Below are 24461 nucleotides of genomic sequence, written 5' to 3' on the forward strand. Positions count from 1 at the left end.
CTTCTTCTCAGACACACTGACTCGACAGGAGACTGGGTCCAATTTTTAGGTTTTATTTAGGCTAGTATTTCCCTTTCAGTTGAGTCATATTCTTCCACTTATCAATGACAGATCCCCTTTATTACTAATATGCATGACAACAGAAAGGAATTTAACTTATGTTAGGGTGACACTTTACACACACAGCTTAAAAGCATGTAAGGAAGTTAAGTACATCAAGGTAAATACAGGCTCTGATTTCAGACCATTCTTGACAAAGAACTGGATGTACTGAGACCTAATTTCTTCATCATAACCATCTAAACACACGACCTACAGGAGTGTTTATGGATCTAATGGAGCTGTCATGAGGACACCAAAGGTTCCACCAGCCTGTCTTCTTCCTGTTCTTGCTGCTAAGCATTAACAAAGAGGAAACAGGACTTGATGAGTGGGGTGGAGGAAAGATGGGTGGGGTCTCCATCTAAAAGTTTTCATTTTGTCATGTTCACATCTGTACACGCAAGAAAAAGAAAAAAAAAAAAAAAAAAAAGGTAATGGTGACCAGGGGAAACACCACAACACCTGGCATACACGGACCTCAGCACGAGGAGGGTTCAGAGTAAATACACACACACACGGTACGGTTAAGGGGTTGAGGGCCCTGGGGTCTGGTAGCCGTGGTCCCGTCCTTGCACATACACAGATACAGTCTCACACAAGCACTGTACACGGCACAAGAGGTCACCTAAATACATGGAGCCAATGAGGGAGAGCTAACATCTAGGAGGGTGGATTGGAGAGCCCAGTACAGGCTGAGAGGGGTTAAAATTCTTATTTAGACCAATCAGGTCACACTCGCATACACACACACGCACACACAAACACACCCTCATTCACACAGTGACATACGTCTGTATGCATTTAAAACTCCATAAAGCTACACGCCTGTGCAGAATATACTATCATCACTTAGTGTTGCTAGCTATAGCCATTGAAATGGCAATATATGTTCAAATATTATATGTAACCTTTTTTTCCTCAGAATATACAATGATGAAATGCATTATACAGACAAACGAGACAATGTAAGCTGTTCACATGTTCAATACATCAAAAGTAAGAGCTTCTCTACATTAATTTCTTCACGAGTGCAAAATCCAATGCTCCTCCACCTACTTCAAAGGTTCTTTGCTGAGCTTTAAGCAAGTCCACTTCTGCACAAACCATAAACCAATAAAAAAACATGACATTAACAAACACAAAAAGAAATTCTAAATAAGTAGTCATAAATATGGAATGTGAAAAACAAACATGTGGTCCAATTTCTTTTCAAACAATACAAATAAAAGTCCTTCAATGCGGTTGAATGTTTTCTCCTGGAACACGACAACATAATAAAAAAATAGTACTCAAAACCAGAGTGGGCTGATGCTTGCTTGTGGCCCCTGTTGTGAGTAGAAGACCATGGGAAGCTGGTGAGGAACACAAAGAGAGAAGGACAGATGGAGGGAAGGTGTCGGGTCAAGTCGAGGTGGGGTCGGGGGTTGTTGGGTGTTCACATGCCGTAACCGAAGCTGGGCTGTGGCGGCTGGACGTAGCCTGGTGCTGCTGTGTAGCCGTAGCCGTAGGGCTGCTGAGGAGGCACAGCCACGTTGGGCCCTGCTGTGAGCATGAGCTGGGGTGTGCCTGTAACACGACCGTCAGGATGAGTGGTTAAGAAGGGTCGGAGTTAAAATGCTGCCTGAAATTATGGTAACATAATTATCATCTGTGAGTGCTCATTTTACCGTAAACAATGGGTTGAGACTCAGTAGCCTGCTCCTCCTGTTTCCTCAGAGACTCAGAGGCTTCGAGTTTGTCCACCTGTGGAAAACACAACAACAACGACGTGTCAGCCTTCAGTCACGCTGCGGCCGATGGGGCTCTTGAAGAGCAAGGGGCTGAGACGCTGGGTTTGTAAAAACTGACCTCTGGGTTATTTCACTGGCTGACGGATGGGACCATTCCTGACAGGCGAAGATGCATACAGTCCAGATTTAAATAAAAAAAATAAAATAAAAAAAAAAACAGGCTGCAGGAGGCAGGCCTTGCTAATGTGTTGGAGGCCCTCTAGAAGGCAAAGGGATTAACTGCATCTAGAGAGCTACTGGCTACTCTATGGAGCTCAGCTACGGCAGCCTATTAGATAGACGTCCACTTCTTTGTGGAAAAGTATTGGGATTAGGAGGGGACACAAAGACAAACGGCTACTGAGCAATAATGGTCCCACCATCCAGCCACCCAAATAATCTACTCTAACGTGTTGGAAATGTTGGGTATGTAGAGAACCAACCCCTCACCAGTATCAACAGATTTACAGTATTTTCTCCCATTAGTTAGTTTGTCCATTTCTTAGTAGAATATAAATACTTTCTTCACATGTTGGTGGACAGTAAAGCCGGACAAGACAAAGCTTCAATAGCCTTCAGAGTCGGTATCAATCCAAATACATTTTTTAAGGTGCAACCATCAACTAAACAGAGGTGTAGACTTGATTCTGAAAAACTGAGCTGTACAGATACCTTGGTCCTAACACAACAAAGCAACACACTACAGTTACTGAGGAAAATGTGAGGCTGAAATATGCTTCATGAGATTGTGTGTGCGCAGCCTTTTGTCTGTAGACTTGTGTGCAACATCCACAAACACCCTTACATTGCTCTCGTCTTGGATATTCAAGGTAGAGGTGTAGAAATTTATAAAGATCCACTATAGCTTCTCGTAGTTGATGTTGTGGTTACAGGAAGAACTGTCAAACTGATATCTGAGTGTGTTTGTTGGTAAAAGCACATTTAGCAAAAACACTTTTCGAGAGTAATAATGATGCATTTTGCATATAAGGCTGCATGTAAATATGATGTTCATTATCAACCCATTTTATGGAGTCATCATATGGTCGATATGTATTGGACATTTTCCGAACATAACGAAAATTGTCCAACACAGTTTTCAGCCACAAGTGATGTCATCAAAAGGCGATCCATACCTAAGGATATTAAAGTAGTCAGAGCCATTTAATCTTTTCTGTTAATCATCAATGAGTTATCAATGAATTGATTTTTGTTTGTTTCACCTGTAATCAAAGCTATCATTAAGTGTCATGCCAGTGTGTTTGCAATTCAGAATATTTTGAGAGACATGCCACTGGCTTTTACACACACCCCAATTATGTCATTGCCTGTTTACGGACAGAAGCAGCTTTGTGAATCAACTTGCTACAAATGCATGGCAGTTCTTTTTGTTCTTCAGTGTTTGCTAAGCAGCTCAGAGGCAGAAAATGATGAAGAAAGGACAAAAGAGTTAGCTAATAATTCAAAGAATTAAGCAGCCAGCAAAAAAAGCTTCTGATGTTACCTTCAGGTCAGACAGTGTACATTTATACATAAATACTGATAACAATCAGTTAAGGACCTCTCACGGTGATTTTGGGTTCAGTTCTCTACATACTGCCTGGTTGACCACTACAGTCGGTCAGTCTGGTTAAGCAGGCTGTTTCAAGAAAAGACAGGCTTTTGTTTTTTGATTCAGAAGAGAAGGGTTGAGAGACATGCTGAAGCGGCAGTTTAGTCATTTTCGTCTTGAAGAGTGCATGAGAAAGAAAGACAGAGCAGCAGAGAGCATAGTGGAGGGAGTGTGAAAGAGGGTGGAGGGGATGGTTTTGTACAGCCAGTTCAAGGTTTCCAGAAGCAGGCACAGCCAACAACGATGTCTCCTAGCCTGGCCTGAGTGCTGCTGATGCTACAGAGGGAGGGGGAAGTGCATGCTTGTCGCTCTACATGTAGTTCTTTCCCCAGAGAGCACAGCGGAACTACTGATCATGAACTCAAGTTGTTTGTTGTTTGAAGAGACCACACTTAACTGTAGCACAGAATACTCAGAGACATGTACTTCAGAAAAATACCCCCCTCTTGGACTTAATGTTCATGAGTTTTAACACCTGTGTTCTTCTATAGCTTTGAGATAAATTCAGTAGTACAGACAGACATGGAGAGAAATAATATCAAGGTCTCTGAAAGAATAGTCAATTCATTAAAATGATGCCTCACTGGCTTTTCTATTGATGGAATTAGGTCTTACACTGAGCTGCAGTCTTTGCTCATGCACCACTGTTCAAATACAGACAGTAACCAAGCCCTCACCCCTCAACATAAAGGTATTATCAACAGTCATTCAGGTGGGATGTTGTCTCGCAGCAGACTGCAGCTGAGTGGTGTTAAAGACAGTTTAACATTAGAATCGATCTACAAGTCTGTGAGAAAAGCACCTGACCACAGCAGGTGAGGTAGTTATCCAGAGGGGTGCTCTTCACTGCACCTGGGGGGAGCTGATGGGCATGCTGGCTGAAGTGGATGGCTCAGAGATGGGCTGTGATGGGGGCACATCTGATAGAGAAGGGGGACGCTCTTGTTGATAGACCCACAAAGATTTATCACTAGACTCTGCAGTTCTCCTCAGCTCTGTGGAGCTTTATAGCATCTTCCAACTACGTGCTTGGTTCACTCTGCTCTCACAGTGTCCTTTCAGAGAAAAAAATCTCTGGTTAGCCATATCAACTTAATGGCATAGTATGCAGGACCTGACAGTTGCTGTTTGTAAAATGACCAACTGAAGTGGTCCAGAGAAAGATAGTTGAGCGTTGAGTCTCATTATGAAACTCAACAATCAACTTCTCATCTTCTCCCCAGGATGGAAACAATGCAGTCCTGACCACAGCAAGATAAGAAAATACAGGCAGAAGGAGGGAGACTGCAAACACATAGACTGCCACACACTTGTAATGGGTCATTGTTATTTTAGTAAAACCCAACATGGCAAACCTTAAAAGGTGATAACACGTCGGGGTTGAGTTCATGGTTTGTTTCCTGTTATTGCAGATTTAAGTGAGGCTTTCATACAGTTTAACTGCTGTTCACAAAATTAAAGATTATACAAAAACAAATCATGAAAGTCTATTCAATTCCGAGCCATTGATGGCGAGCTTTAGTTAGGATCACAGCTAATGGCTACTTAATTTACATGTCCTAGAAAATCTGGGCCCCTGTCATAAAAATGCTTCCGCTTAAACAAAAACAAATCTTGCAGTGTGATCCCATTTGACCTTCTCACTGGGTGAATCTTCTCAGTAATTATTAATGTTGAATCAGACGTAATGCCAAGGAGGAATAGAATCTAAAAAACACATGGGAAAAAGACATTTTTATGCCTCCACTTGCATTAAGTTTTGTGCCCATCTTATTCAGAAGAGTTCTTTAGTCACTGTTTTGATCCAGAGCCATCACTAACACCAGCAAACCTGGCAGAGCTCTGAGGGTTGCGAGTGAAGAGCCCCGCTCTGGAGTCTCGTGGGTTGGTAGGTGGTCTAGTGGAGATGTGGAGTTTACAATCAGAAGCAGCAAAGTGACATGGGGGGAGAGGGTTCATGCAGTTTCTGCTAAATTTACTCCTCCAAACTACAGGCTACAGGGCAGGGGACGGGGTCAAAAAGAATGATTAGAAAATGGATTCGACTTTCACCTTTTCCTTTATCGCATCAACCTGGAAAGGAAATTCAGAGAGGCAACTTAAGGAAGAAAAAAAAACCAAATGGAAGTCTCCCACAATAGAAACTGACAGAGAGAAGAACAAACAGACGACTTGTCACAAACACAAAATTCCGGAGAGAGATGCGGGTAATAACGCCACTTTTGATACAAATGCAGACTTGAGATTACTCTGGAACTGTGAATTTTTCCTTTGTTGCTTACGACAGGATAAAATAGAAAACACAGATGTTGACGAATAAGGCCTAAAGTAAGTTTACACACTTGCACAACAAGGTCAACTATACAGTGCCCTGTGTGTAATATAGAGTGCTAAGACTTAAAAATGATTCCTTGATTCAAATGTTTCAAGAAAACAACTGGTGCGGTTTGACACAACAAGCACCAAGAAGTAGTCAGCTAACAGCTTAAATGACAGACTGGATTATTTGGATGTAGTAAAATCCACCAACTTGGCATTTCAAGTTTGGCAAACAAAAGCAACAGATTTTAACAAAGGCTTCACTCAGGTCTGCTGTCTTATGAAAGCAACAGGTGGGCCTGTTCTTTTTTTCTTTGCCATGTAACAGAGATAAATGGCATGACGAGCGACACAGCAGTTATGAATCTCCTCTGGAACACATTTGTATGGAAAAGTAGCTTAAGTGGATGGAAAGCCAAACGAAAAAGAAAACACCAGTGATGACACATGACTGACAGAAGCACAGGAAGATGAGCATGAATGGAGGAAAGGCAGTACTGTGGTGCTTTGTATTTGATACTGGGGGAACACTGCCTACAGCCAAATAATATTTGCAAACACAGTTTGCCATTTGCTGTTTACAGGTAGGTAGGTGAAGGTTTTCAAATACTGTTTCACAAGACAAGTGCCAACACCTAAGAGCATCAGAAAACAAACAAATATGTAGGTAATCTTGCCCATTTGGTTTCTAATAACCTTTTATCACTCTAAACTTGGAAAAGATATCTATAACATGACCTTCCATATCCCGATACATCACACACACTGATTACCTCTGGCCAACCCACCTTAGAGAGGTACTCCCTCATGACCTGGATGAAGTATGGCATGGAGAAGTCCATGATGTTGTGTCTCCAGGCCGTCTCCAGCACCACGTCGGGCCGCAGCAGGTCGTAGCAGGTGAATAAGCAGGCTGCAAAACACTCCTTCTTGTCTTCCTTCAGGAACCAAGCCAGGAGCTCCTCCGCCAGCTCAATGTCTTTGGACTCGGACGCGTACTGCATGGCATCCTGCAGAGAGGGAAGGGCAATTACGTGTTAACAGGTTGACTTGATCGAGTGTTGACATCTGCCATCTACCACTTGGACATGAGATTAAACAATCCTCGATCGTTCTTCAGAAAAGCTGAACAGGCATAAAAAACAGAAGTTGCACAGAATTGAAATATTGATTCAGAATACTGAGAGCTACTATTTGTTTAAGTGAAATGCACCTTGTAGAGTTTGTCCTTCTTGCAGAGTTCAACGCTCTGTTTCCAGCGGTTGTTGCCTTTGAAAAGGTAGGCTGCGATCCTCCTAAACTCAATCAACTCATGTTTCTCCAGACCCTGGGCCAGTGAGATGTTGTCAAAGTTGTCATAGGCATCGATGGAAGTGCGCAGTGCCTAAATAAGAGACACAGAGGATTATGAGATACAACTGAAAATGCAACTCTGTGAAAATGTTTATCCTGCTTCACTGACCTGCAAAATATTTAGTGCACTATACTGGTAACAAATCCAACAAGTTTCTGCTTCTACTAACATATAGAGATCAGAATCATATTATCTGTAAGGACATACAATAGATGATATTAAAATCTTACCGCATAGTCTTCCTCAATGATGAAGAGGTTGTTGAGTGCCTCATTTACTGACTTATTGTTGTGATTCTGGACAGACCTTAAGTAAGGTTTAACCAGAGGCAGCTGTTTCACCTAAACAAAAACAAACACTCTGTCGCTTATTCAACTGCATTGTTTGGGTAGGTCACCATTACACATCATGCTCTGTCACCTACAGACTACTACATGGGACAACACTCAAACATGTGAGCATTTATTTTCAGATATTTTCAAGATATTTTATGATTAAATATCACCTAAACACCCTTAGAATTGTACACAAAAGTCAATAGTAGGACCTTGCTGAAGAAGTTGACAGCACGTGTGTGGTCCAGTCTCGGAGAGAGGACGATAAGCAGGTCATTCAGTAACAATGGTTTGAACTCCAGATAAAAGTGGACGGCCTTGTAATACAGCTCCACATTGGCCACCTAGGATGAAAAACAAACATTTAGTTAATGGAAAATGTATTTTATCTTCATTATAATTAATCAATGTTTTGCTTTGGCCTATTACAGTAGAACTTGTTACCAGAATTAAATCTAGCATCAATAATAAAGTACGTTTTTGTTTGTTGTTTCTTTTCACCTTGGTGACAATGTCTTTGAATTGGCCCTCCTTCCAGGCATCAGCTGGGTGATTCATCATAGTGATGATGGCATTGTCATACTCCTCGTACTTGTCATAGAGGAACACTAGCTCTGCCCACAGATGAGCCTGCTCTGCTGCCCTGAGAACCTGAAAAAACACACACACATAGCTCATGAACCTGTATGAAAAAAAAAATCTATAAAAGCTGAGTGCTTCATTTGGAGACATAGCTGTGTTTCTCCTTGCCTACCTTAGGAATGTTGACACGGGACCAGAAGAGCTCCAGGTGCTCCCTCATCTTCTGGGGTTTGAATTTAGAGTAGAGGATGGCCAACTCAGTGAACATGCCCATGTGGGCACGCTCCAGCCCCAAGGCAGCCTCCAGCATGGTGATCAGCTCCTCAAAGTAACCACGGTCCTGGAAGGTATGGAAGAGTACAATTTAAGAATTTTCAAGCACCTCCAAAGTACCTCAATCAATCAAGTAAATGTAATTTGTTGCTAGAAAATATAATTGCAAAAAATAAATAAAGACTTTGTATGAACCCCGTCAATAGTCACTCAGCATTCACAGTAAGGGAGGTGAGATCTACACTGGCCCAGGGTGTCTGTTACCTGGTAGTAGTTGATGAGTTCCTCCAGTTCATCGGCGTGGACGACAATATGCAGGCCGCACATCTGGGCGAGGCGGAACTCTTTCCCATCTACACATGCAAAACACACCTGGAACAGAGCAGAATCAAATCAAATGGTTTGTTTAATATAGGCGAGTGGTTGGTAAACTTTCAACAGTGATACTGAGGGGAAGTTTATAAGAAAGTGGTGGACAGAGATAAAGTTCTCCATCTCACTCTTCACTCTTTTCCCCATACAGCGCACAGAATGAAGCTATATTATCATCCTCACCTCCTTCCAGGTGCGGGTGCTGTTGGCCTTGCGAGCTCCATCCACAGCTGCCTGGTACTCCCCCAGGTGCACCAGAGTGGAGGCCAGGCGGCCAAAGTTAGAAACGTTGTTGTAAAGCAGTTTGGCTGCCTCGTACATCTTGTCGTCATAGCAACGGTCACCTACCTGAAGGAAAAATAGACACAAAAGGAAAGCAGGTTTAACAAAGTAGCAACAGGTAGAAGAGAAAAAGTGGTAACAACTGTGTATGTAAGTGTGCACTGGATGTCTCCATGCTTCCAAAGACCTACTTGCTGAATGTGAGCATTATTGGGTCCGTTGATGAACTCTTCAAGCTCAGCCAGACGATTGGTCTTGGCCAGGGCAAAGATCAACTCTGTTTCAACGTAAGACTCGCGGGCCTTCTTACGTGCCATCTGCAGAAACTTCACCAGATCCTCCCAGTTTCCTGAGCATAACAATCAACTCTGATCACTTTCCTAAAATCATTAATCTACATTATATTTAGCAAAATGTTATTGATAGAAATATTAAAATTACAATCAGAATTTACCCGAATTATTAAGATCCAAGCACCAATTAAGCTGTTGAGAATTAACAATAAATTAATCATACCACTTTGGGCTGCAGCTTGTCCAACCTCCATGTAGGCAGAGGGGTCATCAGCCTTGATGTAAGAGTCAATGGCTTCTTTGACCAGGCCCTTCTGGAGCTGGGCCTTTGCCAGCTGACTCCACACTGGTGGCTCATTGCAACGCTCAGCAAACTCATAAGCTCTGTCAAGGTTACCGATGTGCTCAATCAGAACCTGGACAAAATGAGATGACGTTCAGATCACATTGCATCAAAATCAATAATGCAATTCTAGTAGCCATCATAAACAGGGATTCTTTAGTCAATGAATAATACCCTGACCTGCACAGCAGAGGTGTTGACATCAAATTTCCTAAAAATAGCAAAGGCCTCCTCAAACAGCTCATTGCTGATGGCGATGTTTGCAATGTCTGGGGCGTCGTAGTTGTCCAGACGGTTGATGTACTCCATAACACGTGTTCGATCAGCTTTAATGGCAGTCAGGATGAGCAGATTCTGGAGGTTTCTGAGAAAACACAACAACGGACTGTCTCAGGGAGTGTCTTAATTTCTACATTGCTTAAAAAAAAAACAAAAAAAAACAGAATACAGCTATTCCTTACAAATGTCTTATATGTTGTGGAGAATTCAAATGCACTCAGGACATGCACAGGTAACATCAAGTCTCTCACCTGTGTTCGCTAAAGACAGAGTTATCCAGGACAATCTTCTCCAGAAGCTCGATGAGCTCATTGGGAAGGTCGGCAGTCATGAAGGCCTTGACTGTGACAGACACCTCCTCAGGATCCTGGGTCTCAGACAAGGCTGTCTGGACAACCTGCAGCAGAGAGGGACAAGAGACTTGATGCACGACAGCTGATGTTTTGAGTAAAAACTAAAAGATTCAGATGATTAAATGTATCCAATATGAACGCTAACTTTCTGTTACAGAACAAGTCTGTACTGCAGGTGCTTTTTTATCAATAGTCTAAATAAAATAGTAAATGGTGCATAATTTAGTTTCAGAGAAGCCAGGAGGTCAGACCTGGTCTATGAGTGGTCTTCTGTAATTGTTGGTCTCCAGCAGCACACTCGCCCACAGCTCGGGGTTCTTGCGCCGCACAAGGTAGCGGGACAGACTCTTGAACAATGAGTTCTCATTGCAAACCTAAGGAGTAAAAACAAACAGTGCACATGAGAGTCAACAACAAAGCTCACACATCATGAAAATAATAAATCCACATCAGAACAACTGAAACAGGAAACATCAATAAAAAAAGACAGCTACATAGCGTATATGTCAATGTTTTTGCCTTGAATCCAAGTATGACCAAAGTATCAACTCACATGAATCAGTTCCTGGTCACACTGTCCTCTTTCATAGGCCACACAGGCCAGGTGGGGGTCTCTTTTCTCACAGTATTTGCCCACGACACGACTGTCGTAGTAGGGGTTCTCCCTCAAGAAGCGCTCGGGGTTGTTGTTGCTGTCGATGTAGATCTTGGCCAGGGCATTGTGGGTAGCAGGCTCCTCACAACCTTCATGAATACGAGCCTCCAGCCAAGGCAGCAGCAGCTTCAGTCTGCGGATAGACAAATGGTATGGATTACATGGCACAAGGTTTAGAGAGAAAAAAAACTGCTGACTATTGACTCTCTAAGACTTGGCTGCATATGGTTGATTCCACTATTGCAATGCAGTTTGTTTAACCTCTCTCTTACCGGTTTCTTTTCTCCACTTCAGCCACCAGTTCGTCTGTGGAGAACTGCCCTCTAACCACCATGATCAGATTCTTAATCACATCCTCGGCACAGTCCACATCCAGTAACCCTCCAATGACAACTGGCAGACGGCTTGGGTTCACCTGGAATATATGATGATAAGGTTACAAAATACACAAGAAAATAAGCACAGTAATAGTTTTAATGGAAGTGGGGTGAAGCAGTCCAGAGTTTACAAGCTTAAATTTTCCCATCAGTGAGAATGTAGTGATGTACCTTCTGCACATAGATCTCAATGTATTTCTGCAGGCTGTTGCGGTACAGGTACAGAACCAGATCGTGAACAAAATCGAAGCGGTCACACACAATGATCAAAGGCAGCTGGTCAGTCAGCTTGGCTTCCTGTAAAGAAAAATATTTGCATGATAGATAAATTAGAGGCAAAAAGGTTAGATTATTTTATAGAGAAAAGTCAATTCTGAACTGGTCCAGATTTCTGACCTTAAGGAAGTTCTTCACACGTTCGGGGTCGTAGCAGTTACTCTCACGGCAGATTCTCTCCACCTCTTTGATCTGGCCTGTCTTGCATGCAGCCTGGATATATTTAAAGTGGACCTCTGGATCCTGGCTGAAGTTCACAATGGATCCCAAGAAGTAGAACAAACCTGAAAGACGAAAATGTCAAAATCAACAGGAGAACTTACTGCAGACATCTTTAAAAAAAATTGCTACTCTCTAAAAGTGAACAGGACAAGAGAGATTGCTTGGCATTCAGTATATTCCCAGTTTACCCTCGAAGCTCTTGAACGACTCAAAAAGTTCAGTGAGAGACTGAGTGCTGAGCTGCTCGTGGTACTTGGAGGCGACCTGGACGCAGATCTGCAGGTTCTGACGGATGTTTGCAGACAGCATGGCCCTCAGACACTCCAGGGAGTCCTCCACTGACAAGGAGCCGAAGAAATTCACCAACCACTGCAGAGACAAACAAAAATAAGACACATATAGCAAATCACAAACTGATAAATTAAAATCTATTAATGATTCATCCATTTTTGACAATTTTTTGTTTCGTACCTCTGGGTTGAGAAGGTGTGTATGCACCACAGCGCGCTTTATGTCATACAGGTCAGTATAATGTTCCAGCGCCCTCTGCAGGAGACCAGCCTTCTCACACAGCTGTGCCACATGAGCACGATCATAGTGGGTGAACATCTGGTTGCCCAGGATGGCATCTGCAACCTACAAAACATGACACAGGAACAAAGACATTTCAACATTTTTTGAAGCTTTGTTAACAGGAGATCTTGCACCAGGAGCAACTGGAAGTGAAAAAAAAAGTGGTGAGAGGAAACATACTGAAGTGATTTGTAAGTGAACAAGATGACCCAGTAACTGTTAAATAAACTATGGCATTCAATTTCTAGATCAGGTCACTGATGTACCTGTGGAGCGTGGACCAAATTCATTTCTAGCAGGCGTGTCTGCAGTGGTCCTTCCATAGGTCTGTTATTCTTCAGGGCATCTAGTAGGAAGGACGTGCACTGCTGGATCAGGTTGTACTCCATGAACACATCGACAATCTAGAGACAGAAAAGAAAGAAATGATCACAGATGTTATACTTCTCCTAAGAAAACAGCATGTTTGGTTATCTTTTTCACTAATTAGCAGCTTCAGGAAATTAATTGCTTGGTTATAAGGTGAAGCAAATTAATAATTCTGCTTCTGAATCAGCAATATTCCAGTTACAAGGTTACAACTTTTACTTCAAGGCAACTAAGGTAATCTGATAAAACCTCCTGATGGAAACCACCCTACACAATGATAATACTTGTGTTATTTTTTAGGCCAATCTGACATCTGAATCTTTTATGGTATCAATACATGGTAAAGATATTTATTTTACCTGTGTAATGTCAGCAAGTGGCTCTTCATCCTGAACCAGCATCTGGGAGAACTGAAGGCCCTGCTCTGGACTGATCCGCATCACGTTCCTAAGCAAGAAGATCCAGTCTGGAGTGTAGCCCACCTACAGGGACAACAAGTCTTTAAACATAATATCTCTGCATCTGAGGTGTGCCACAGCTACGATGGAGCCATATAAAATAAATAAATGCAAAGATCAAAACATTATAAAATATGCTGATAGTCTTTCACTCAATGATCGTATATAATATATGATAATCTTGGAGTAACAGTCAGGTATTGCCACAAACCTTCTTGGCATAGAGGACAATCTTCTGGAACTGTCCGGTCTCTGCAAAGCACTGAATAACTTTATTGGGGACGTTGGCTCTGAGGTAGACACTGAGGGCAAGAGTTGGGTCTACAGACTTCACCAAGTCTCCAAGCTCCTCAGAGCACTCCAGCTGCAAACACACACACAAGCGAAGAAGTTCATTGACACTGACATGGAAAACCAATCTAGGGTTTAAAAGAGACAAGTCCAGAACAAAGCAATAAAAGCCCAACGAAAAAGGTTAATCAGAGAAACAACATGACTACACTTACATTTCTTTAAAGCCTCAGCACTGATGTTGAGAACTTAATGAGTCTGAAATGATTCACACTGATTGAAAGCACTAAACTGGCTATCAAATTGATTTCAATCCCACTATTGTACAAAAATGCTCTTGCCTAAAATGTGTTTTTCCACAAATACAGATGATGATCAAAAAACAAATCATTAAAACATGAATAGGGGAGGCACTGACTGGTGACTATTTTTCACACCTAAGAGTAGATTTTTTTTTGTTTATAACATGATGATTGGCAAGATTAATTCCGGTAAAGATGAGATAAAGACTGTCCACTACGAAATCAACTGCTGGAAACACACCTTGTCCTCTTTCAACCATTTTTCTAGCAGCTGTTTGCGGCCCTGCTGGAGGACAGGCCTGCACAACTCTAGAGACTCGAACTTGTTCAGTTGGCCTTGGTCCAGCAAGATGCCAAAGTATTGGAGCAAGGGAGACGTCTGGCCTGGTTGGGCTGGCACACTCTGGAATCGACGGATGGTGTCTGGGGTCCGCAGGATACCCTGGAGAAGAAAGATGGATGATAGACACAATAATTAAGTAACAGTGGGAGGAAACGGGTTAAGGAAAATCAACTTCGATAATCAAATGCACAGGTGGTAAACACTGAGTGAACATCAGTGAATAAAGTTCATTTAGATTTATGTCTCTCTTTTAGAAAATTCTCAGACCATCGCAGAGGCAGAAAGGTCTATGTGTTTGATTGCTACTAAACTATTTTGGTATGCAAATCCAAATCTGTTTCACACCTCTGGGTGTTTACTGTCACCCTAAGCTACAGAAATCTGATTAGTCTTAGGAGTCTGAGCTTGTATCAATTAGAACTGTGAGTAATGTCATGTTGTTTGACCCTGCTCTGAGTGCACGGTGGCAACGCTGGCAGTACCTTGGGTGCGTTGGCCGCCACCTTGGCAGCTTCTGAGTAATTTCCCGCTGCAAATAGGGTGTTGAACTTGCGAGCAAACAGCTCCTCTGCACCAGCTAGGTTGTTGCGGACAGCCATGCGGAGAGCCAGGTCTGGGTTCTGGAGCACATTTGTGATGTAGGGAATAATGTTTTCCTCTTCCACGCATACTGATAAAACCTGGAAAAACACATCTGCATGCTTCATTATCTGCACATAATAGAAGATACATCAAGACAAGGCTTATTCCTGAAGTTAAAACAATCTCACATTTGATGTATTTTTCATTTTTTAATATGTTCAACAATAAAGAAAAACAAAAGAACAACCACTACCACAAATTAACATACTTAATGATATGAATGCCCAAAAAGAGTCATTCTCGATCTAGAGGACCTAAAGTAATTCATCCTGGTTTGAGCACCACATATGCTGCTTCATGAGAACATAGTCCATTGTCGCATGTAGTGTTACATTTAGTGCATGCAAGTGTGTGCAACACACTGAGCTGTCTATGGTACACCTGCAGGTGCAGGCCAAGAGCAATAACAGGATTAGATTGTGTACCCTGCCTGGCCAAGATTAGCCTGCCTGCTGTGAGTGTCACATGCTGCCTAACACTAAAGATGCTGTTACAGGCTGTTATTTTCAGAGATTTCTTTAGTCAAGGTCATACCACAACAACCAAGGACCCATGCTGATATACAGAAGGGCTAACATACCACAGGGAAAGTGAATCACCAACCAATGTCATCAACAAGAGACTAGTGTGCAGACACACACCAGGTCTCTAACTGGCACAGATTTAAGAATAATCACTATAGCTTTACAGTACATGCCTGTGCACACCTAGCTTCATGTTTTTGAAGATACTCTTTATTCAAAGGTGTATTTTTACAAATTATGTACTGTTTTTATTGTAAGAGGTTGATTAAGGTCAACATTGGTGAGATCTGTCCCCATTTCAAACCTCCAGCAGCCACCAACATAACAAATCAAATGTGACAAATAATCAGCAATGTAGTTTTAGCTGTCAGCTTGAATAAAACCCAAGAGGAAAAATGTACAGTGAGCCTGGCTGTTGCACAGACAATTAATACGCATCTGATTCAGTGTTGTAGCCAATCATTCAATGTTTATGCAAATTAACATGCAGGCAAAGGTGGTGTAAGATCCATTAAACGGCACAAAACCTGTACTGTCGCACCTGTAAGAACGTGCCTTAGAGGATCATCCTATCATTAGAAGGTAGATACATTACATTCATTTAAACACAAATTACACTTAATCAGATAGATGTGGAGCCACAGTGTGCATTAGAGTACCTGTCCTTTCCTGTTGACACCAATGATGCCAGCAGTAGGTTCATGGGGCGCTGTGACAAAAATGGTCTCCCCGCTGATCCTGTTCATGTAGATACAGGTTCCAGTCTCCAGGTCATACAGGTGGATGTAGCCATATTTGGTGATGAGAAAGACAACATCTTGCTTGGAACTGATCTGTATGCACAGAAGGAGAAATATGGTTAGAAAATGTAAACAATGAATACATACACATACAAAACAATGAAGTCAAAGCTAATTAAGTGGGTATCAAATATCAAATGTAATCCAGAACTCAGTGAGATGTCAAATGCTGAGGAAGAGTACAAAATGGCTTGCTGCAATTTCTACATATAAACATATTATGTCAGCTTTACATTACAGCCACCCCAAGTCTAGGCAAGGTTTGTTTTGGTTAATACGCCTAAATCTTAAAGGCAGTGATGACATACTAACAGTGGAGAGTATAGTTTCTGATCAGAGCAGGAGGAAACATTTTTTTTCTAACAAACAGGTCCCACACGCCTCCTTTTGAGTACTTTCTTTACCTGCATGGCCACAGGGAAATCATTCTGGGCTTCTGGAGGAAAGAAAACATCCACAGCTTTCTTTGGAAAAGGCTGGTTCCCAGTCGGTGGAGTCCCCACTTCAATGATATGCAGCTAGAAACAAAAAGTCAAAGTCAGATTACAAGGATGTCTGGCAAGTGTTTTGACTGCGATTGAATTGGATTCAGACTGAGACTTTGCAGTGCTAGTGAATCTTACCTTTCCTCCGGCCTGTCCTCGGACAGCAAAGCAGAACAGAGTTGACTCTTCAGTATTGCCCTCCATCTTGAACTGTGCAAAGCCAGCAGCATGCCCCTCGATGGGCTGCGACACCTTCCTGTCCACAGAGTACAGCTGCATGGCTCCAACAACGCGGTTTTGCTAAAAGAGAGAAAGTCCATGAGTTAAGTGATTTATAGTTTAGATCTGTATTGTTTTATTGAACACCTCTGCTTTTTGTATCACTGAGAGCACTGAACCTGCCATTTCATTACATCAACGTAATCTGCAATATCTAATGCAAATATATCTTCATATGCCACATATTCCACAGCTTATGAAACCAAAGTTTTTAGTAAATGTCTTCAAAATATCTTTCTCAAAAGAATCAGGTTTAGTCAGCCTGAAGCAATGTTTCAGCCACACAGTGCATTTACCTGTGCTGAAATGCCAATTAGCAGTAACCATTTCTGTTTAGCGTCAGTGCGGTAGTTGATGATCTGGCAGCCAGCCAGGCTGGAGTGACGGTCGAACACTTTGATTGGCTGAGAGTCACCCTCCATGCTCCAATGATAGACCGCATTGTCTGTGACCAGGGCAACAGTGTTGAGGGAGATCCACTTCCAGAAGGTCACGTCATCTGTCATTGTGTGAGCCTTCATCTTGCTCTTCATCTCAATGTTGAAGATCTGCAGGGTCTTTGCAGCTGAAAACATTAAGAACAAAGGTTAACATACAGTGAAACAGATACCTGTTGTGACCCCTCCCATGACAGTTTAATTATTTCAGTAAAAAAAATATCAGTCTAGTGAAAAAACTAAAACTACCACACACAACCCACAGCAGACTTTGGGAGTGAACATACGATTTGGGCATACCAAACTTCAACCACTGGAGAAACATTGGGAATCAGGGGTTTTTGTTTGAGTAACACCAAAGGACCATACAAAAAGCCAGTGCCAGTGTCAAAACAAGAGGCAAGAACAACAAAAGGGCAACCACTTAGGTGGTGGATCTGCATTCAGTTAGGTCTGATGCCATTTACTGTTATTGAGAAACCCATTCAGTTGAGGCTTAAAAGGCAAACCTCTTGTGATTATGTGAACTGAACAATTCAAGCCATCTTTAGAACAGGTTTTAAAATCGACTGTTTAGACTGACATAGCACTGCATCATAAAATTCACCCCCCTCATTCATTTCAATGAGGCCACTGCACTGACACACTGAGGTAGGGTGACAAAAAAGTTAATCATGGATTAACTTTTTTTCAACATAATGAGAGGCACTGTGCTGGATAAATATATGGGGATGCAGATTCCTGGTGGATTTATTTGCAGTCTGAAAAGGGTGTCACTTCTTTTGACTTTGGGATCACTGTTATTGCTATTAAAATGATTGTCACTGAGCAGTGTGTCTGATTAGCCTATAATCTTGTAGATCTGTCACTCAAACTACACTTCCTGGATCCAGTTTCATCATCTTGACTGCAATTGTAAAAAGACACCCGCATCAATAAAGCTTGATATGTTTTTGACACAGTGCTATTTTAGGTCTGGACACTCGATCAGAGACATACACTGGTTGTACTACTACTGCTACTGCTACTTTTACTGTGCCTCTCAACTTGATCAACAATGATTTTTCTGATTGTTTTGGTAAACTGGTTCAATTCCCTTCTGATCTTTTGAACCCTTAATAGAATCAATTAGGAATCAATATCTGCAGAAAAACATGGTGCCCTGTGCAGTCAAAATGAGGCTTTGATGGCCTGTGTCCAGCCCTCCACCCCCACCACCTACTAGAGAAATGAAACTCCAGGCATGTTGCTAGAGCTCTTAAGGGATTCACATTGAAATTTAATCCTAAAATGAGGGCTGTGGGAATTTGGGTTGGGTCTGAATGCAGATTAGCAAAAGAAGACCACAAAGCACACAAACAGATGTGATGATGGGAAAGATGCTGGACGGAGGCACTCACACCCATTCTGTTTTTTCTTCCATTTCAGTCTCAGCGAGGGAAAGACACTACAATTCTTTGGGCCAAGGACATTTATTTCAGATTCAATCCTGAGAAACCCTTAACCAGACTAAACCCTACAATTACCTGTTAATACAGCAAATGATTGATGATAATGCCTCACAATCAATATTGTGAGGTAAAGTGAAATTTCAGATCAAATAGTTCAGGAGCTTTGTGTGTAGTACAATTAAAAAATACACTGTTTAAATAAAGTGAGAGGAAGTAAAGTGAAATTCTGTATATATTCTAGAGCACACCTGCAATTGGTATGAACAAACTCCTGCAACAATGAGTTTTTTTCTTTAGTCAGCTTACTTAGCAATGTTAGTTTTTAAGAATGAAGCTGAGAGTATAGTTCAAGCACAGGCAGAGACGAGGCACCACATTTGGATTTGACCTCTACAATGTCCTGGGCCCAGCCAATCAAGACTGTCCCTGTGTGTTCAGTGGCACATTCATTTCATCTATGAGACTGTCGTCACCAGTTAATCCGTGATCATCATCTTTCTCAGAAACACGTCCCCTCTAGTTGTATACATGATAGTACTAAACTAGAGAATTATATTGCAGAAAATAGAAAAGAAAAAAGTTTCAGCTGAGTTTCACTCTTTTGTTCACATGCTCACTGTCCCTAAGTAGAAGGTGGAACACACCCTGCCAGGGCAAACTATAAAGATAACCATCACTGCCTTTTCTTTGATCTATAAATTATGTTTAATTTTTGTTATTGCTTACTATTTTCATTTGTCTGTGCTCTGCTACTGTCCATGCCACAGTGTCTTCTTTGATAGTACCATGAGGGGTACCTTAGTGGGAAATATTCTAATTCTACATATTTCTACATAATTACTTAGTGGTGCACACATAACCTGAACTACATCACAACTCATGAACTCTCAACTTCCAGCCCAAGGTGAGACTAGTCTACGCTTGATCAGAACAGAAACAGTTATCTACAAATAAGCATGGATGTAGAGGCCTCTGTTGGCTGACATTGTACAATGCATAAATATTCAGAATGAATGATTTTTACATTATAGGAAAGTGACATCCAATTCTTGAGGGAATAAGGATTTCTTCACACAATCTGTCAACAGAACTGCCAGTGTTTGATGGCCTTAATGTCACTGCCTGCATGATTTTGCCTTTCTTTAAACGACCATATGTTTTTCTTCTGCATGTTTTAGCCCTTTTACAACATACATATGTACTATACATTACTACCAACCATTTTCCGAGACACAGAATACTTTGCAACATTTCTGTATTCAATATTGTAATGATTTTCAGTGGAGTCTGTGTTCTGTTATATAGATGCCTTCAGGTTGTGACTGACAGGATTTTTTTTCTTAAATGAAGACATTTGTGCCTATACCTCCTTTTCACACTGCCTGTGTTTGTGAGACAACTTTGGGGGGTCACCACCAAGTGAATGTACTCATTCAACTAAATTCCCACCATAGACAAACGTTCTACTACACACTTACTACACAACAATAACGTGAGACAAAAACACATGTGGGCAGGATGTTTATTGTAATAAATTACCTTTCTGAAGCTATTTTTAAGTCTTAAATGCTAATTTTCATACTGTGCCTAAGTTAATTGAAAGAATAAATGCATTTAAAATACTCAAGGACAGTAAGTTTCAGAAAATGGTCAGCTGTAATATAAAATATATGTACAGTATGGCAAATGGGACAAACACGCACACACAAAAACAAAGAAAAAAAAACGATACAGTCCTTTAAGATACCATCTTAATTTTGCTATGCCCTGCTTGTGTTATCATTATAAATTCAAGCATTCATTACAGTTACTATCAGTACTGTGCAAACATTTCAAGACAGTGCATACAGGATTACACTTTGACAACTCATGATATGTAAAATTCAACTCACCATCTGCAAACATAAGAAAGCAGTAGGAAATGAAAAAGAGCAAAAACAAGCAAAATAGACAAAGCATTCATGACAGCATGACATTTTACCACTGATACTACAGCTGCTTTTCCTACAATATCAATGTCTTTTACATTTAAACTTGTCACACTACACTTCAGTTACTCAACCCTTTTTGACAAACAGAAATGGGGTGGTCTACATATGAACATCAAAATGAAAAGCAGACTGTGACAGCTATGTAACTGACAACACAAACGAAATTTACACAAATGACCCAATGTTTTAGAAAAGAACAATAGCATGGTGTGTGACCGGCCAAAATTTAATTGTTTACTTTTCAGTCTATGTGCTTTCAGAAAGCTAGAGCTCTCCTCTCTAGCTGGCACATAAAGCTATGTGCTAAAAGCACTACAGATGCATTTTAACTAGAGCTTACCTTTGAGGGCAATAACTTTGCTGGCAGGGTTCATGATGGCGCTGTCTGCAGAGATTGGCCTGCGGATGGGATTGTTGGGGTCTGCCATATCAATGATGACAACCTGGGCCTGCTCACCCACTTTCTCCCTTATACAGATGAACTTGTCCGACTCCATGGTTAGGGTGCTGAATCCAATGTTGGCTGGGTTGATGCCCAGGTTCTGGAGCTGAGATATGAACACATGACATGTTTTAGTAGCAGCCCACCGTTTACTACTTAAGTGTCAAGTATGATACAGTAATGTACAAGATTTCTTTTCATGGATGCACGATGTGGATTCTTTTCAGCCGACACTGAAAATGACCTTCTTCTCATTGCAAAGACTAAATTATAATAAGAAAGAGATTTTAATTTAAAAACACATTAATACCCTGTAATTTATGCCCACCTGAGGGTCAGAAAATCTAAGATTTAGTGAGCAAAAATGGATGATTTAATACTATACAGCTCTAATAAAATTTGAGGTGTTAAAAAACACGTCAAATCTTTTCCCTCTTTGTTAAGACCACTGTGAAACATGCATTGCAGTCATGTTTTCTTCCTGAAGTCCACAACGGCAATGACATATTTGGCTCTCTGGTCTGCATGGCTCTAGAGTAGTGCAGCAGTGTGACGTCATGAGCGCGTCAGTGTTGTGCATCATCATCTTCTTGTCTCCATGTTTACTGATCGTAGGCCAAAATAAAAGGTGTAAACCAACATCTGCTGAATCAGATTGTCTAAATGTTGCACTTATATTGGCTTAGCAACATTTCAGTCAATAAAAGAAGTTCAAGTGCCCAGTATCTTAACAATAAAACAACTAATTATCGCTCTTTATCACCATCCATAACATCACCACGGCCAAATGTTGAATTCATTTTACAAATGTCACACAAATTAGCAAGATATAATGATGAGGCCTACACTATTAGTTACTATACTATACTATTACTATAAGTGTCCTATAAATCATGATTTTACTTTACTTTTAAAATTGCAGTGGCCACTTTTGTGTGTGTGTTGTTATTCATATGAAAATCCAACTTCAAATTCCTGCTACTCCAGAACCTAAAGGAACAAAATCGGCTAAATCGGTAGGGGCTTGAATTAGAATTTATGATCATTATAACTTTTAATATTATCTGTTGAGCTTATGTTGTCCATGAACTCCAACACTGGCCTTGAGATACATGGAGGCTCTGTTGTAGCTGTACAGCACCTTCCTTCAAGGGTTTCCATCCTTGTTATGGACTTTGTAACATGAACTCCAGTATTTTAATTATAACCAATAACATATGTGGACAAGTGTTTCTATTATTTTGTCCACCAATATATATATAAATGAGTGCAGGTTAGATAACAGAAAACGCCTGTTTCTATATGTCCTGCCTCCAAATTGATCAAAAAGGCACAACTCAATATCTCTCTGAAACACTTTCAACAAAGACTGACTTCATTATGATATCGTATTATTATGAAATAAAAGGCCTGATTTATTGCATGATTGTTGAATTAGCCTGCATCATTTCAGCTAGCTGGACTTAAAACCTTTCACAAAAGGTCATCCAAGGTGCGTGGTTGTGTTGAGAAAACTGCCTCTAGCGGAGTTAAATGTTTAATGTATGGTTTTCGGGCGAACACTGAGCACAACTAATAATCCCACAGTGAGGGGAGATGTGCTGGTGGAGCTTGAATTTGACTGAACCGCCTCTAATCCGTCTCCAGGTGTTCTAGAAAATGATGATGGACAGCATGTGTACGAGGGGAAGAAATGTCGTCATATTTGACAGAATGGGTGGACCAGCTGATTCACCCCGGGCAGCTGGATAAGGAGGTGACATTCACAGATAGGAACCCCTGCAGAATAACCTTAAGAGTCTCCATGCTGTTGTAAAAATGCCCTGTCGTGACATAACCTTGTTCTGTGACGTGAGATGGCAAAGGATCTAGTCAGACTGCAGCTGACCACGGCTTCACAGCTACTAGCTAGCCTTAATACATCACTGACACATCATTACCGGGGAGATCCGTGTAAAAAATAATATTATGGCTGCATCAAAACAGCCATCCTAGCGACAAACTTTGATGTCAGCCAGTTAACGTTAACGTTAGACGACTGAATGTCTTACGAATATACGATTAAGATGACGTGATTCCCACATCCCTCACGACACTAGCTGTAACGGTTAGCGAGTCAACGTAATGGATATCAGCTAATCTAAACGAAGCCATGCATGTGTCGATAACGCAAGAAGTTGACAGCTAAAGTGTTTAAAATAAACCAGTATGACTCCCCGTGTTCGTCAATGACAGCTTACGTCGGCTAACATTGAGTCGACGGGGTAACAGCATCAGTGCAATGAATGAGAGATGCTAGCCCGCAAAGCTAGCTGTTAGCTGCTGGCTAAACGGGGGAGGGGAGGTCATTCATTTGCTGCGGGTATTGACGTTCACCGTTAGCTGAGCTAGCAAGCTGTCAGACGACTGTTACGCCGGGAAATATCACGTAACGGTAATGTAGGTGTTTATAGAGCAATTAGGTTTTCCCACATACCTGCAGGTGCTCCTGGAAGCGGATAGGTAGGATTTGCGCCATGGTGGTTTCCTTGAGCTTCTCCGGAGTCCTGATATTCTAGCCGTACAGCTAGCTAGCTAGGCAGTAGCACCGCGCTAGCTACGACCTCCTCACTCTATGTGTAGGTCGGAGCCAGTCAGTGAAAGTGAAAAACACGATAAAAGGTGAAATGCGGCGTTGCTAATCGTGTTTCCGAAATCTGATATCAGCAGAAGTGTTGAATATGTCCCCCTTCTGTAAGTGCTTTCTGCACTGCATCGATGGATAGCAGTGGCTACGGCTGATCTTCTGTCCAAAATCCGCAATGGCGGCGGAAACGGCTCAGAGCCTTCCCAATCCGGAAGCATCGAGGGAGCTCTGGAAGGGCACTGGCTCCGACCCTGTGTTCAGGATGGGTGTAAGCAACTTCATTTTTATTTGTTTCAATTTTAAGCGAAGTAATACAAGTCGTCTGAATTTCTGCTCCGAGTCATTTCAGTTTGTAGTCCATTCTCTTTAAGTAGCATCTCATAATTCGCCTGCGTACGTCAGTTCCGTATCAAATCATTGACAGCAGGTCTACATGAAGTAACGCTTGAGCTTCAGTCCAGTTATTTACCCATCACAGAAAATAAGGTTAAAAAAATACTTATCAGCAAGCAAGTGCAATAAAACCATTGCATTAAATTGTCCAACTTGATGATTCACTTAATCTGCCACCACATCTTTATTGAAACAAGAATTCAGTCATGAACCACACGAATTTCACCTAAAAAAGGGGCAAATCAATAAAGTAAAAA

General features: G+C 41.5%; 1 protein-coding gene across 4 annotated transcripts; it reads right to left on the reverse strand.

Annotated features, from left to right (window-relative positions):
• Positions 1–37: 37 nt before the first annotated feature.
• On the reverse strand, positions 38–24197 carry LOC119006160 (clathrin heavy chain 1). 4 transcript variants are annotated; one of them, XM_037074579.1, is made up of 34 exons: positions 23662–24197; positions 21084–21291; positions 20645–20647; positions 17161–17429; positions 16724–16885; positions 16505–16618; positions 15960–16133; positions 14617–14814; positions 14033–14233; positions 13410–13562; positions 13100–13222; positions 12638–12775; positions 12270–12434; positions 11987–12167; positions 11697–11860; positions 11472–11597; positions 11196–11338; positions 10822–11056; positions 10520–10642; positions 10167–10312; positions 9817–10000; positions 9517–9709; positions 9192–9349; positions 8902–9066; positions 8611–8718; positions 8246–8413; positions 7993–8142; positions 7704–7835; positions 7387–7497; positions 7016–7186; positions 6591–6812; positions 5536–5556; positions 1770–1845; positions 38–1668 (listed from the first exon to the last, which is right to left on the reverse strand). In XM_037074579.1, exons 1-34 carry the CDS (start codon positions 23701–23703, stop codon positions 1538–1540), a joined length of 5058 nt encoding a protein of 1685 aa, XP_036930474.1. In that variant the 5' UTR covers positions 23704–24197; the 3' UTR covers positions 38–1537. The 4 variants fall into 4 exon arrangements, with proteins under 4 accessions (XP_036930474.1, XP_036930485.1, XP_036930492.1 ...); XM_037074590.1 differs by lacking the exon at positions 20645–20647 and having other exon boundaries at positions 23662–24196; XM_037074597.1 differs by lacking the exon at positions 5536–5556 and having other exon boundaries at positions 23662–24196.
• Between the last annotated feature and the right edge of the window lie 264 nt (positions 24198–24461).

This window comes from Acanthopagrus latus, chromosome 2 (genome assembly GCF_904848185.1).
Source record: "Acanthopagrus latus isolate v.2019 chromosome 2, fAcaLat1.1, whole genome shotgun sequence".
Classification (NCBI taxonomy): domain Eukaryota; kingdom Metazoa; phylum Chordata; class Actinopteri; order Spariformes; family Sparidae; genus Acanthopagrus; species Acanthopagrus latus.

Excerpts from the sequence above, each read along its gene's own strand:
- LOC119006160 (XM_037074579.1), bottom strand. The coding sequence starts at position 23,703 with ATGGCGCAAATCCTACCTATCCGCTTCCAGGAGCACCTGCAG. Across the intron at positions 11,057-11,195 it reads GAAGTGGAGAAAAGAAACCG|ACTGAAGCTGCTGCTGCCTT; the intron begins GTAAGAGAGAGG and ends GTCTATCCGCAG. Across the intron at positions 9,067-9,191 it reads ATAATGCTCACATTCAGCAA|GTAGGTGACCGTTGCTATGA; the intron begins GTAGGTCTTTGG and ends TTTTTCCTTCAG.